This window comes from Ursus maritimus, unplaced genomic scaffold (genome assembly GCF_017311325.1).
Source record: "Ursus maritimus isolate PB19 unplaced genomic scaffold, ASM1731132v1 scaffold_8, whole genome shotgun sequence".
NCBI classification, from domain to species: domain Eukaryota; kingdom Metazoa; phylum Chordata; class Mammalia; order Carnivora; family Ursidae; genus Ursus; species Ursus maritimus.
Genome location: NW_024426996.1, coordinates 29758749 through 29773487, shown reverse-complemented (window position 1 = coordinate 29773487; position 14739 = coordinate 29758749). Strand labels below are relative to the sequence as shown.

Here is a 14739-nt window from a genome sequence, read left to right as displayed (position 1 = left end):
CTGTCAATATCCTAGTTGTGATACTGCACTACAGTTTTGCAAGATGTTACCTTTAGAGGAAACTAGGTAAAGGGTACATGGGCTTGCACTCCATTATTTCTTACAGCTGCTTATAAAACTATGATTATCTCAAAACAAAAAGCTCAGTTAAAAAAAAAAGCAGAGTTTCCAAAATCATTTTATAGAAATCTCCTTTTAGGCAGATTGGACTGAAATGAACAGATCCTCACACTGTCAAGGATTGAGCTGGGTCAGTCTGAGATGAAATTTTAGTCTGCCCTATTCTTCAGAATGAGGTCTCCTGGGAAACTGAGAGCCAGGTGAGTCACCTTAGCCCTTAAATATTAGGAGACATCAGTCCTGTCCCTTGGGGGGTTTTGTTCAACTTTTTAGCCTCTTGCCTCAGACTGCTTCAAAATCTGGCAAGTGCCTACTTGTGGTGGGCCCCCGGCCTGCAACAGGATTTTGCCTTCTTAGCAAAGCAAGACTATATATTTCACTCCACCTTTCTGGTCCAGGATTCTGTGCCACCCCCAGAACTTACAAATGTTCTTTAAGGAAAGTGCCTATCCATTTGGAACATCCCTGGAATCCAGTTTGTCATGCCATCCCAGCACAGCTGACAAAAACTGTGCCTTCCCACATGGACTCTCTCTGTGTGGGCCAGCAAAAAACCCTCAGCTTTTGCACCAATTGAGCTAATACTCTCAGGGAAGAAAATGACTAATAATCATCAACTCATCTCAAGATTCTTCTCTCTTTGGAATTTTATCTAGCCTTTGTTCTTTCCACAGCTTCCCATGGCTCTAAAAATAGAATTTGTTTGCATTTCATTTTTTTTTTTTAACTAGCTTTTACAGCAGAAATGTTGGCCTACTGCAATCTGTCCCATCCTACCTAGAAGTGAAACCTCTAGCATAACCTTGATACCAAAGCCCTATAAAAACATTTTGGGCAAAGAAATAAAAGATAATAATGTTCATGAACATAGATGCAAGTACTTCAAATATTAGCAAACTAAATCAAAAAAGGTTAATACTTTATGACCAAGTCAAATTTATCCCAGAAAACTTAAAGTTGATTTAACTTTCAAAAAACAGTATTATATAATTTATCACATTAAAGAAGGTCTCTCAATTCTGAAAGAAATGGATCTGTTTTCATTCCTTGAAACCAAAAAGCTATATATAGCTGACCCATGAACAAGGATTTGAACTGTGAGGGTCCACTTATCCACAATTCACAATTTTATTCCAATCTGACTAAAAGGAGATTAGGTTTCTTTCTATCTTTCTATAGAAAGAATATGTAAATCTATTTTCTTTTCCTTATAACTTTTTTTTTGTAAGATTTATGTATTTATTTATTTGACAGAGAGAGACAGCCAGAGAGAGACGGAACACAAGCAGGGGGAGTAGGAGAGGAAGAAGCAGGCTCCCAGCAGAGGAGCCTGATGTGGGGCTCGATCCCGTAACACCAGGATCATGCCCTGAGCCGAAGGCAGACGCTTAACGACTGAGCCACTCAGGCGCCCCTCTCTTCCTTATAATTTAACACTTTCTTTTCTCTAGCTTTATTTTTTTTTAGGATTTATTCATTTATTTTAGAGAAAGAGGGTGGGAGAGGGATAAAGGGAAAGGGACTGAATCTCAGGCAGACTCCATGCTGAGTTCAGAGCCTGACGTGGGGCTCAATCTCACAACCCTGAGATCATGACCTGAGCCAAAACCAAGAGTCAGATGATTAACCAACTGCACCATGCAGGCGCCCCTCTAGCTTACTTTATTATAAGAATACAGTATATAATACATATACAAAATACGTGTTAATCAACTGTTTATGTTATCAGTAAGGCTTCTAGTCATCAGTAGGCTATTAGTAGTTAAGTGTTTGGGGAGTAAAAGTTATAAGTGTGTTTTCAACTTCATGGGTGGGTCCGCAACCCTAACCTTTGTGTTGTTCAAGGGTCAACTATATAATTAGGTGTTTATACAAGTTTCTAAAGAATATTATTTCTAGCACTACATAATTTTTCTCTCCAATTTGTATCATACTTTTGAATAACTTGTCTTTATTCATCAGCTTCACAAACTCTATTTGAAAGTTTGCTGTTTTGTAGAGTTAGGTCAACCTATCCTCTTAAGATATAACCTTTTATAAAAGACTGATTCTCCTTATAGCAATAGATTAAATTTTGTTTTCAGAAAATAACCAAATTTGCCAACCTAGATTAGGAACTTCAGCAGTTGCCCACTTTCCTAAAAACCTAATTCAACTATTATTTTAGGAGGGGTGAAAAATGATTGTGTTAATTTGATAATTCCACACCCAGACCTCCGATTTCAAACGTCAAGTCAAAATTTTCACAAAACACCTCTAAATTATAAAGAAAGTGAGTGGGAATATAGGACTCCCTTTTAAGAATAAGACTTAAAAACAACTAAAATAGACTTAACTATATTGTGTAATGCTTCATTCATTAAAATATTAAAGCTATACCAGCTCTTCTTTTTGACTTACCTCTTTGCTTGGTGACTGAACACAAATGTCTCCTATTTTAGGTGTTGAATAAAGCAATGATTTTGTAGCATTTGTGCTAAAATCATTGGCAAGACCTTAAAAAAAGCAAAAAAAAATTTAAATAAATTCAGTATAAAATCTTTTGGTTACAATTAAAAGAAGCCCTACATGAAATATGAAGAAGTCTGTCAACTCTTTAAAAACAATTAGTTTAAAATTAAGTACAGGAAATGACAAATTATTCTCATTTTTGCTACTATTATCCTCAGTGTAACAAGAAGTACATAAAGGATTGCACATGTACTCAACATTTCTGGGAAAATATTTTACATATATTTAAATGTAGAATGCATTTGCTGAATTTAATATTAATATGACAAATTTATATTTTCATCCAACCCAACCACCAAAGTCCATCTTGAGAACGCCTTACTATTTTCTTCAAAACAGTCTTGTAAGATTTCCAGTATGTTCTGGCCTTGCTTCGTATTAATGTCAGGTGCTCTAATAAGAAGGAATGAAGGGAAAATGTTATATATCATTTCCAGAAAATATCTGCTATTTATGTTACCATCTACTTTGAAAATGTCGTATCTAATTATAAAATGTTATTTTACTTAATGGGAAAAATACCACCTTTACTATCTGAGGACAAAACAAGTACTTGCAAGTCCAAGAGTTTCAAGAAAAGTATCTGAAGCAGTATGTCGTTATCTACATTAACAACTATATTCCTTAATTGAAGAGCTACATCTAAAGCCATTTTAGACTATTGCTGTATCTAAACAAGAATATAGATGGTTTTAAACAAATCCAATCAGTACTAAAACACTTCTTTAATAAAAACTCTATGATCACAAGTCCTAACAGCTCCAAGTAACAGTCTTCCCTTCAAGTTCTCAAATGCATTTTTGATTTAATATTATTAACCTTAACAGCAGCTTATGAATCAGTATAAATTTTTCATTGTGGTTTCACATGCAGTTGTAAGAAATAATATAGAGGAGATCCCTTGTTCACTTTATCTAGTTTCCCCCCAATGGTAACATTTTGTAAAAATATCCTGTACTACCACAATCAGGATACTGATATCAATACAATCCCACTAATCATATTCAGATTTCTCCAGTTCTACATATACAGTTGACCCCTGAACAATATGGGTTTGAACTGCATGGGTACACTCATACACAGATTTTTTTCAGTAAACATACTGGAAAATTTTTTGGATATTTGCAACAATTAGAAAAAAATCGCAGACGAGCCACGTAGCCTAGAAATACAAAACAAACATTAACAAAAAGTTAGGTATATCATGAATGCATAAAATACATGTAGATACTAGTCTATTCTATCATTTACTACCATAAGATACACACAAATCTATTATTAGAAGTTAAAATTTATCAAAACTTAGCCACACAGAACATACATGGTGGTATTTGTAGTCAAGAGATAAGAACAAATGTAAAGATGCAGTTTAAATCATAATGGTGTAAAATTAACCATACTACATGCTGTACTACTGTAATAATTTTATAGTCACTCCTGTTGCTATTGTGGTGAGCTCAAATGTTAGTGAGTAACCCCTTAAAATGCCATCTAACACTAATCATCTCTGAATGAGTTCATCTTCTCCAGTAAATTGTGGGTTGCAGTAAAAAGTGATTTCTCACAGTTCTCCCATTTTTCATTATGTTTAGTGCAATACCATAAACCCTGAATAACACCAGAGAACCCAACAAGGTACCACTAGTCATGCTGGAAATGCTCCCAAGAAACAGAGAGATGTCATGATATTACAAGAAAAAGTTGAATTACTTGATATATACCATAGATTGAAATCTGCAGCTGTGGTTGCCTGCCATTTCAAGATAAATAAATGCAGCATAAGGATTACTGTAAAAATAGAAAAGGAAATTTGTGAAGCTGCCTTTGCAGCTATGCCAGCAGGTCTAAAACTTTGCATCTTGCAAAATACCTTTTTATCATGTACTGAAAATGCAGCTTTTATGTGGATTGCAGGACTTGTTATAAGAAAGGCATAAATACAGATTCTAATATGGCTTGAGAAAAAGCAAAGTTATTGTAAGATATCTTAAAGCAAAAGGAAGGTGAAAGATCTAAAGCTGGAGAATTTAATGCCAGAAAAGGATGGTTTGACAATTTAGAAAGAGACTTGGCTTAAAAAAAAGTCAAGATAACACGAGAAGAACCTTCTGTCGAACAAGAGGCAGCAGGCGAGTTCCCAGTTGCCGCAGCTTAGGTCATGATCTTGGGGTCATGAAATTGAGCTCCCCACTCAGTGCAGAGTCTACTTAAGATTCTCTCCCTTCTCCCTCTGTCCATCCACTGCCCCCACCGCTTGTGAGCTCTCTATCAAAATAAATAAATAAATAATAATAATCACTAAAGGGGCACCTGGCTGGCTCAGTTGGTTGGGCTTCCGACTTTTGATTTCAGCTCAGGTCATAATATCGGGGTCATGAGATTAAGCCCCACATTGGCCTCCATGCTGGACATGGAGACTGCTTAAGATTCTCTCTCTCCCTCTGCCCCTTCCTCCCTCCTGCTTGCATGCCTGCCTGCACACACACTCTCAAAAAAAAAAAAAGGGCACCTGGGTGGCTCAGTCAGTTAAGAGTCCGACTCTTGTATATATGGACCACATCTTCTTAATCTAGTCATCTGTTAAAGGGCATCTCGGCTCCTTCCACGATTTAGCTATTGTGGACAAGGCTGTTATGAACATTGGGGTGCATATGGCCCTTCTCTTCACTACGTCTGTATCTTTGGGGTAAATACCCAGTAGTGCAATGGCTGGATCCATAGCGTAGCTCAATTTTTAACTTTCTAAGGGACTTCCACACTGTTTTCCAGAGTGGCTGTACCAACTTGCATTCCCACCAACAATGTAGGAGGGATCCCCTTTCTCCACATCCTCTCCAACAATTGTCTCTTTCCTTGTCAATTTTTGCCATTCTAACTGGCGTAAGGTGCTATCTTAGTGTGGTTTTGATTTGAATTTCCCTGATGGCTAATGATTTTGAACATTTTTTCATATGTCTGTTTGCCATTTGTATGTCTTCATTGGAAAAGTATCTGTTCATATCTTCTGCCCATTTTATGATTTATTTGTTTCTCGCGTATTGAGTTTGAGAAGTTTCTTGTAGATCTTGGATACCATTCTTTTATCTGTAGTGTCATTTGCAAATATATTCTCCCATTCTGTGGGCTGCCTCTTAGTTTTTTTTGATTGTTTCCTTGGCTGTGCAGAAACTTTTAATCTTGATGAAGTCCCACAAGTTCATTTTATCTTTTGTTTCTCTTGCCTTTGGAGATGTGTCATGAAAAAGGTTGCTTTGGCCGATGTCGTAGAGGTTGGTGCCTATGTTCTCCTCTAGAATTTTGATGGATTCCTGTCTCACATCGAGGTCTTTCATCCATTTGGAGTTTATTTTTGTGTATGGTGTGAGATAGTGGTCAAGTTTCATTCTCTTGCATGTAGCTGTCCAATTTTCCCAGCACCATTTATTGAAGAGACTGTCTTTTGTCCACTGGATGTTTTTTCCTGCTTTATCAAAGATTAGTTGCCCGAAGAGCCGAGGGTCCATTTCTGGGCTCTCGAATCATCGAACTTTACATCAAAAACCAGGGATGTACTGTATGGTGATTAACATAATAAAAATATTATTATAAGAAAAAAAATAAATGATAAAATGGTAAATTGGTATTAAAAAAAAAAAGAGTCCAACTCTTGGTTTTGACCCAGGTCATGATCTCAGAATCCTGGGATCAAGACCCTAGTCGAGCTCCCCTCACAGCAAAGAGTCAGCTTGTCTGCCACTCTCTCTGCCCCTCTCCCTGCTTACACACATGCGCTCTCTCTCTCTCTCTACAATAAATAAAGCTTTTTTTTTTTAAAGGAAGGAAAAGAAAATCACTGAGGAGAAAGGAAATCTGCCTAAACAGATTTTAATGCAGACAAAATTGTCCTATTCTAGAAAAAAATGTCATAAAGGACATTTATTAATAAGGAAGAGAAGCAAGCAAAGGATAGGCTAATTCTACTGTTTTGTGCAAATTCAGTCAGGTTTATAATTAGGACTGACTTTACAAAGCTGCTAAACCCCAGCTTTGAAGGAAAAAGATAAATACCAGCTGCCAGGTTATGGGTTGCACTATACCAAGAAAGCTGGGCAACAAGAACCCTTCTTATGGACTGGTTCTATCAATGCTCTGTCTCTGAAGTCAGGAAGTATCCTGCCAGTACAGGCCTGACTTTTAAAGTTCTTATGATACCGAACAATGCCACTGGCCACCCAAAACCCCAGGAGTTCAATACTGAAGGAGTCAAAATGGTATACTTGCTTCCAACACAACTTCTCTAATTCAGCGTCTAGATTAGGGGGTCATAAGGACCTTTAAGACTCATTACACATGGTTCTCTAGAGAAAGGATTGTCAATGCTATGGAATATGGAACAGAGACAACATCATGAAAGTCTGGAAGGATTACAGCATTGAAGATACCATTACTGTTATGGAAAAGGTATGAAAACCATCAAGTCTAAAGCAATAAATTCCTCCTGGAGAAAACTGTGTGCAGATGTTATATACGACTTCACAGGATTTATGATAGAGCCAATCAAGAAAAATCATCAAAGAGATTGTGAATATGGCAAAAAAGGGTTTCAAAATAAGGATCTTGGAGAAATTGAAGAGCTAACAGACATCACACCAGAGGAATTAACAGAAGATGACTGTATGCAGATGAGCGCTTCTAAAACAGTACCAGATGATGTGGAAGAAGATGTAGAAGCACCACCAGAAAACAAACTGACATCAGACAATCTGATAGAGGCTTCCAGTTACTCAAGACTGCTTTTGACTTCTTTTATGAGAGGGACTTTCTATGATATAGGCATACAGACAATGAAACTAAGGTAAACAGCAGAAGGATTGGTACCATATAAAACCAATTCTAGAGAAACGAAAAAGCAAAAGTCAGACAAAAATTATGATATAATTGCATTAAGTTACACCAAGTATGCCTATCTCTCCTTTTACCTCCTCCACCTCTTCTGCCTCTGCCACACCTGAAACAACATCACCTCAACTCTTTCTCCTCCTCTTCGGCCTATTAAATGTGAAGATGATGAGGATGAAGATCCTCATGATGATCCACCTCCACTTAATGAACAGTAAATAATCAGCATGCCATTAATAAACTGCATATATGTGTATGTCTTCATGTGAAAATCTAGTAACCATATGGCAAAATGTATAAGACATTTTTGTCGTTGTCATCATCATCGTCTACGTATTCATTGTGTAGAACATCTTGGGCAAAACTTGTATGGAAGTGGATAGCCTATCCTTACATAGGCATAAGGTGAGTGATATTTAATATAAAATTAATAATGTGTTATCTCACTGCCTTATAACTTTCCTTTCAAAGAATTATATTACCATACAATATGTCTCTCCTTACAGGTAAGGGGTTTTATAAAAATGTAACAATGTTTCTAAACTATATTATGAATACAACTATAATACCATATGCCGTAAAAATTTTATAACAATTCATAAATCATATTGATCACACCAGGCTACCATAAAGTAATCATATTGCTGCTGCTTTATCAATACCTGTTATACCTGTAAATAAACAGGAATCTTTTTCACATCATTTTTTCATGTCTGATGTCTAATGCTAGTAATATATATAACATCTACAGTGTTTTGTTTCATATAAGACTATATTAATGGAGGTAATAACAGACGATTCCTCTTGTAAACAGACAATAAAAACTTACTGTCATCAATACAGTACAGTACTGTAAATGTGTTTTGTCTTCCTTATGATTTTCTTAATAACATTTTCTATTCTTTAGCTTATTTTATTACAGAATACAGTATATAATATACAGTATACAAAGTATGTGTAGACTATGCTATTGGTAAGGCTTCCAGGCAACAGTAAGCTGTTAGAAGTTTTTGGGGAGTCAAAAATTATGCGAGGATTTTCAACTGTATAGGGGTCAGCAACCCTAATCCCCAAGTTGTTCAAGGGTCAACCGTACTCGTTTACGCGTTTATGTTCGTACTTAGTTCTGTGCAATATATCACATCTGTAGGTTCAGACATCATTACCACAGTCAAGATACTGAACAGTTCCATACTACAAAGATCCACTATTGCCTTTTTATAACTTACACCCACATTATCCTTTAGCCTCACCAAATAAGTTGCACCTTTGTAATATTACCATTCAATTAGAGTGCTTTCCCCATGGCTATCATTTATTCAGAACTAAGACTGCCTCTTCCTTTTTTTTTTTTTTTTAAGATTTTATTTATTTATTCGACAGAGATAGAGACAGCCAGCGAGAGAGGGAACACAAGCAGGGGGAGTGGGAGAGGAAGAAGCAGACTCAGCGGAGGAGCCTGATGTGGGGCTCGATCCCATAACGCCGGGATCATGCCCTGAGCTGAAGGCAGACGCTTAACCGCTATGCCACCCAGGCGCCCCTAAGACTGCCTCTTCCTGATCCATAATTTATCGGCTGAATTTCTTTTCTCACTGCCGCTAAGTCACTACACAGCTTGCATTAATATTTCTGTTAATATAAAAATCACTAAGTAGACTATACTTTATCAGTGGACACGGAAATCATTATATTAGAAGTAATTTTTTCCCTTTTCATTTAAAAATCACTTTCTGAAGACAGAAATAAAAGTGACCTTAAAAGCTTAAATATATAACTCACCTGGGAGGTCGGCAAAATCTTCTTCTGTAGTCATTTTTGAGATGATCCTAAAAGAAAAGTAAATCAACCAACTGGTGAAAATTTAAGTTCTTCATTTATTCATTCAGCAAGTTTTGGTAATTGCCCATTATAGTATAAAGAGGAATTCATCTGGATCAAGTGAAAGAGAACTTACCTCGTATCTACTGTTTCAAAATCTTTGCTCACCCTGGGATTTATTCCGTCTTTCTCCTTTTCTTCCACCTGCCCCCATACCTTTTCCACCATCAAAATCCCAACTACCTGTCCTTCTAATAATTCAAATTGGTTAACTAGTAATATCTACTTATCTCCTTTCCTTGCAGGCAGATCCCTCTTAAAAATAGTTAAGCACTAAAATGACATAAAACAACAATGAAAAAGAGAATGGAAGACAGGACCATCTATTAACAAACAAACTTAACAAATTTCTAGAAGATGGAAAACAAATGGACTATGTTAATTGACGAAACAGAATAAAAGCAGTAGCAGCCAAAAGTAAGCTCGGAGGATCCAGTTTTTGATGAGGAGTAAAGCTGATCTGCCCAGGAAAAAGCCATAACAATGAAGAACTAGGAAAACTCGAAATATGAAGGAGGAAAGAGTGAGAAAGGGAATGAACAGAAAAACAAACCCCCTATCTCCTACCCCATAAATACAGAGCTAACTGGCTAACTGAATTTAAATTAAAAAAAAAAAAAACACAAATCTAAAAAATTGTATTCTATTGTCTCAGTCTTAAATATCACCAGCATCTATGGATCACCAGACATTTAAAAGTCCCTAAACAACACAGGGAAATCAAGATATAAATTTTAAAAATGGAAAAAAAAAAGGTCGAAAAGAAAACTGAAACCAAGAATGAGAAAGAAGAGCATACCCAACATATAAACCTGTTGAATTATTGTGTCGTACATTTGAAAGTAATGTAACACTGAGTGCCAACTCGGCTTCTATTTTTTTTTTTTTTTTTAGTTTTTTTTTTAAAGATTTTATTTATTTATTTGTCAGAGAGAAAGAGACAGAGCACAAGCAGAGGGAAGGGCAGGCAGAGGCAGAAGCAGGTTCCCTGCTGAGCAAGAGCCCAATGAGAGACTCTATCCCAGGATTCTGGGATCATGACCTGAGCCGAAGGCAGATGCTTAACCAACTGAGCCAACCAGGCGTGCCTAGATGGACTGACTGATTGATTTGAGGGAGAGTGAAAGAGGAGCACGAACAGGTGGGAGGGGCAGAGGGAGAGGGAGAAGTAGGCCCTCCGCTGAGCAGAGAGCCCAACGTGGGACTAGATTCCAGGACCCCCGCGATCATGACCTGAGCATAAGGTAGATGCTTAATTGACTGAGCCACCCAGGCGCCCCTCAACTAGGCTTCTATTAAAAAACAAAAGGGAGAGAGAAAGAAAACATAAAAACAAAAAACAAAACTCTAATTAGTACCTTCAAGAGAGATTTGAAATACCGGACTCATAAAACAAAAGTGGTATACTATAAACACTGAGACCAAGAAAAATTCTTAATAATTAAAAGCATGAATGCCTAAAATAAAAAATGCAATAATTATGAAAAAGCTAAGAATATCTCTACGAGCGGGAAAAAAAAGACAAAAAATGAAGAGAAAGTAGAAAATGGGAGAAAGAATCAAACAAAGAAGATCTAAAAATCTAACTTCTGACCAACTGTTATTCCAGAAAGAACAAAGAAAAAGAGAAATACGCTAAGAAAATACACAAATTCCCTAAATCTGTAGGGTATAAATAGCCAGCATGATGAATTTAAGAGGATCCACACCTGGGACATAATAGTGAAATTTCTGAAAAATCCTAGAATGCTTCCAGAAAGAAAAAAATCATTAATCCAACAAGGAAGCAACCCCATCACTGGGAAAAACAGGGAAAATAAAACACAGAGACATGCTGATTTTGGAAGTCGAGAGTGTATCTGAGATACTTAGGGTCCTATCTTTTAATTGTAAAATCAATTCTAGTTGAAAACCGGGTAATAGGATGAACAGCATGCTTTAAAAAATATTATCAATACCAAATATTTATTGAGCCTCACTTTTACTTGGCTCAAATGGGATAGAAATGACCCCACCACACATAAACACTCTCTTTACCCCACTCATGCTCTGACATCCTGAGATGAGCCACCCTCCTGACTGCACTCAGGCTCCAACACAGGACTCTGGGCCATTGTAGTTTCCCACCCACGAGGACCCCCTACCTTGCTTGGCCCCACCTAAAGGTTTTTAGATTGAATTATTCAACAAGATGAAGACCTCTATTCGATTTTTAAAAACTTGAAAGCAGAAACTTTGTAATAAGCTAGTTTATATTCTTCCCTGAGCCTTGTCTAGTACATTATACACCACACAAATACCATTTTTTTATGTTTTCGATATGCCAAATAAGTAAGACCAAAAACTTAGAAGATAAAAATGTCTTTCTTTAAAGAAGGTGAGATATACAAGGATAATGATTATAGAAGGTTGACTGAGGGCATGAAAAGCAAGAAATGCAGTCAGTATGAGAACTGAGACTAATTTCAACCAGTGTAAGCTTCCCAAATTTTGAACAGCAACATCCTCAAGAAAGAAGAAATTCATAAAAGAAAGGCACAGATCACAATGAGGAAATATATTTATTAATATCACTGATGCTATTATCAATCACAGATTTTAAATCCATGCCAACATTTATCCAAATAAAACACTGATCATGGTTTAAAAAAAAATTAAAAAGGATAATGAGAGGACAAGCAACAGGCTGGAAGAAAATATTTGCAAAAGACACATCTGGTAAGGACTATTACCCAAAATATAGGAACAATGCCTCAAACTCAACAATAAGAAAACAAACAGCCCACTTAAAAAATAAATGGCCCAAAGACCTTACACCTCAAGGAAGAAGATGTACAGATGGTAAATAGGCATACGAAAAGATGTTCCACATCAGTCATCAGGGAAAAGCAAAATAAAACAATGAGATACCACTGTACCTATTAGAATGACCAAAATCTGGAACACCGAGAACTCCAAATGCTGGTAAGGATATAGCACAACAGAAACTCCCATTTATTTTTGAATGCAAAATAGTACAGCCACTTTGGAAGAGTTTGGCGGTTTTTACAAAACTAAACAGACTCTTACCATGACTTAGCAATCGTACTGCTTGGTATCTACCCAAGGGAGTTGTCCACACAACAATCTGCACACAGATGTTTATAGCAACTTTATTTATAACTCCCAAAACTTGAAAGCAACCAGATGTCAATTAGGTGAATGGATAAACTGTGGTACATCCAGACAAGGGAATATTATTCAGCACTAAAAAGAAATGATCAAGCCATGAAAAGATATGAAGGAACCTTAAATATGTAATACCAATCTGAAAGTCAATCTGAAAAGGCTACGTATGTATTATTCCAACTATATGACATTCTCGAAAGGACAAAACTATGAAGATGGTGAAAATATGACTGGTTACCAGAGCTGTGTGGGAAGGAAGGAGTAAAAAGGCAAAACACAAAGGATATACAGGGCAGTGAAAATACTCATGACATGATACCATAATGATGGATACGTGTCATTAGATTTTGTCCAAACCCACAGAACGTACACCACCAGGAGTGAACCCTATTGTACATTATGGACTTCGGGCAATAATGATGTGTTGATGTAGGCTCATCAGTTGTAATAAATGTACCACTCTGGTGGGGGATACTGATGATAGGGGTGGCTAGGCATGTGTGGGGGAAAGGGGATATGGATAATCTCTGCACCTTCCTGCTTAGTTCTGCTAAGAACCTAAGACTGCTCTAAAAATATAAACTCTTTTAAAAAAGGAACCGTGGGCATTTGGTAAATTTTATTCCCCTCCTCTTCCTCAATGACAATGGCTTTATTCCCTTTAATTCTACGTAATGTAAACAATGTATGTGCTCACAGTAAAAAGTATGCGGCATCCTTTTATACATCTTCATGCAAACAAGCATACATTTATAACTTTACATAAATGGGAGATCACTGGTGAAGATTTTCTTAAAAGGGGAGAGATAAGGTAGAAAATACACTAGGGCAGGGGCTGATATGGGTTTTATAATATACAGAAACCATAAGCAAAGTGTGAAATATAGAATACTGAATACCAAGGGAGTTCAGAAACGGAAACAAAAAATGAGTGCCCGCCCCCTTCAGTCATTCCCACCTTAAGCACCTTTTAACAGCTCCTTTCAGAAAACTTTATCAATAACAGATACCTATCTACAAATAGTCTGCTTCTCCAGACCATCAAGTCCACACTTTTAAGGCATCCCAATACTTCTATGGACAGAAAATTATTTGGGTGACTAAGAAGTAAGAGGCCAAAAAAAGCAGAAATCACAAAATTCTCTGAAGAGAAAGATGCCATGACAACCGAAATTAAAAGAAACCCTGAGGAAACAATACAAGGAAATTAACTCTAGCTATCGGCATACGATCAGTGTTGATCTCAAAAAATTCGCGAGCTTTCCCACTGAAATCTCCAAGAAGCCAAAGCACCGTGTAAACATTTAATTCTCCCCCGCCCGGAGCGCCGTGCCAGGTGCGGCCGAGCTCGCGTTCGCCGGAAGCGGCAAGAGCCTGCACTTACCAGACCTGACGCAGCCATGTTCCGACCCGGCCCCGGGAGTCTGGCACACAAGTCCTCGCGGGCGGTAACTCGAAGAAGCCTAGCACCGACAAAAGTCGCGGGAGGAGCGGTTATACTGCTCCCCAGGAGCTTTCCTGAGGAGGGAGACGGCAAAATCGAGGGACCTGCGAGCCACTAAGCGCGCTACCGACGGTCCTCAGCCATTGGCTCGGCCCTTCACAGGCTCCGCGCCCAACAAACTCCGCGGTTTGAAACGGTCCACACATGCGCAAAACGAGCGTCGCAACCCAATAGAAAGCCGTTACGGGCCCGCCCCTTCCCTGGGCGCTCCAACAGTCCCGCCCTTCGCAGCGCCCACCGAAGCCCCGCCCCATCTTTCCCGTAGCCTCGCCCTCCCTTTCTCTTAACGCCTGATCCTCCTTCGCTGCCCAGCCAAGCGGAAACTGAGCTTAAAGCTGGAGTTTTACTTAGCTAGACACCGTCTCGAGAGCAGCCTTTGCCGATGAGCCCGATGTAAAACTTGTCAAGGGTTCTATTATACAGTAAAAAATAATACTTGGAAGGATAAGAGGTAAAAATTGCAGCAGTTGTTTGAAGAGAAATATTTCACTGTGCAGACTTGTCAACCACTTCAAGCGCATCTATGCATCAACTCTGAAAGTAATAATAATATAATAATGATGATGACCATGTATTCTTTTTTCAAATATGTGGATAATATTTTCATGAAGCATTGCCAACAAAATGACCTAGGTAAATATATATCATTTAGGTATAATGTCCTGAAAGGAGTCCTT

At 37.7% G+C, this 14739-nt stretch overlaps 1 protein-coding gene across 2 annotated transcripts in view; it reads right to left on the bottom strand.

Annotated features, from left to right (window-relative positions):
* The window catches only part of CENPC (centromere protein C), an 88143-nt gene extending 73909 nt beyond the window's left edge, over positions 1-14234 (bottom strand). For both annotated transcript variants that reach the window (XM_008708701.2, XM_008708702.2), the window contains exons 1-4: positions 13943-14234; positions 9292-9338; positions 2954-3024; positions 2521-2615 (exon numbers count right to left, since the gene is read on the bottom strand). In XM_008708701.2, the coding sequence (XP_008706923.1) occupies positions 2521-2615; positions 2954-3024; positions 9292-9338; positions 13943-13960 (231 nt within the window). In that variant the 5' untranslated portion in view covers positions 13961-14234. The remainder of the gene's footprint in view (positions 1-2520; positions 2616-2953; positions 3025-9291; positions 9339-13942) is intronic.
* Positions 14235-14739: the final 505 nt, after the last annotated feature.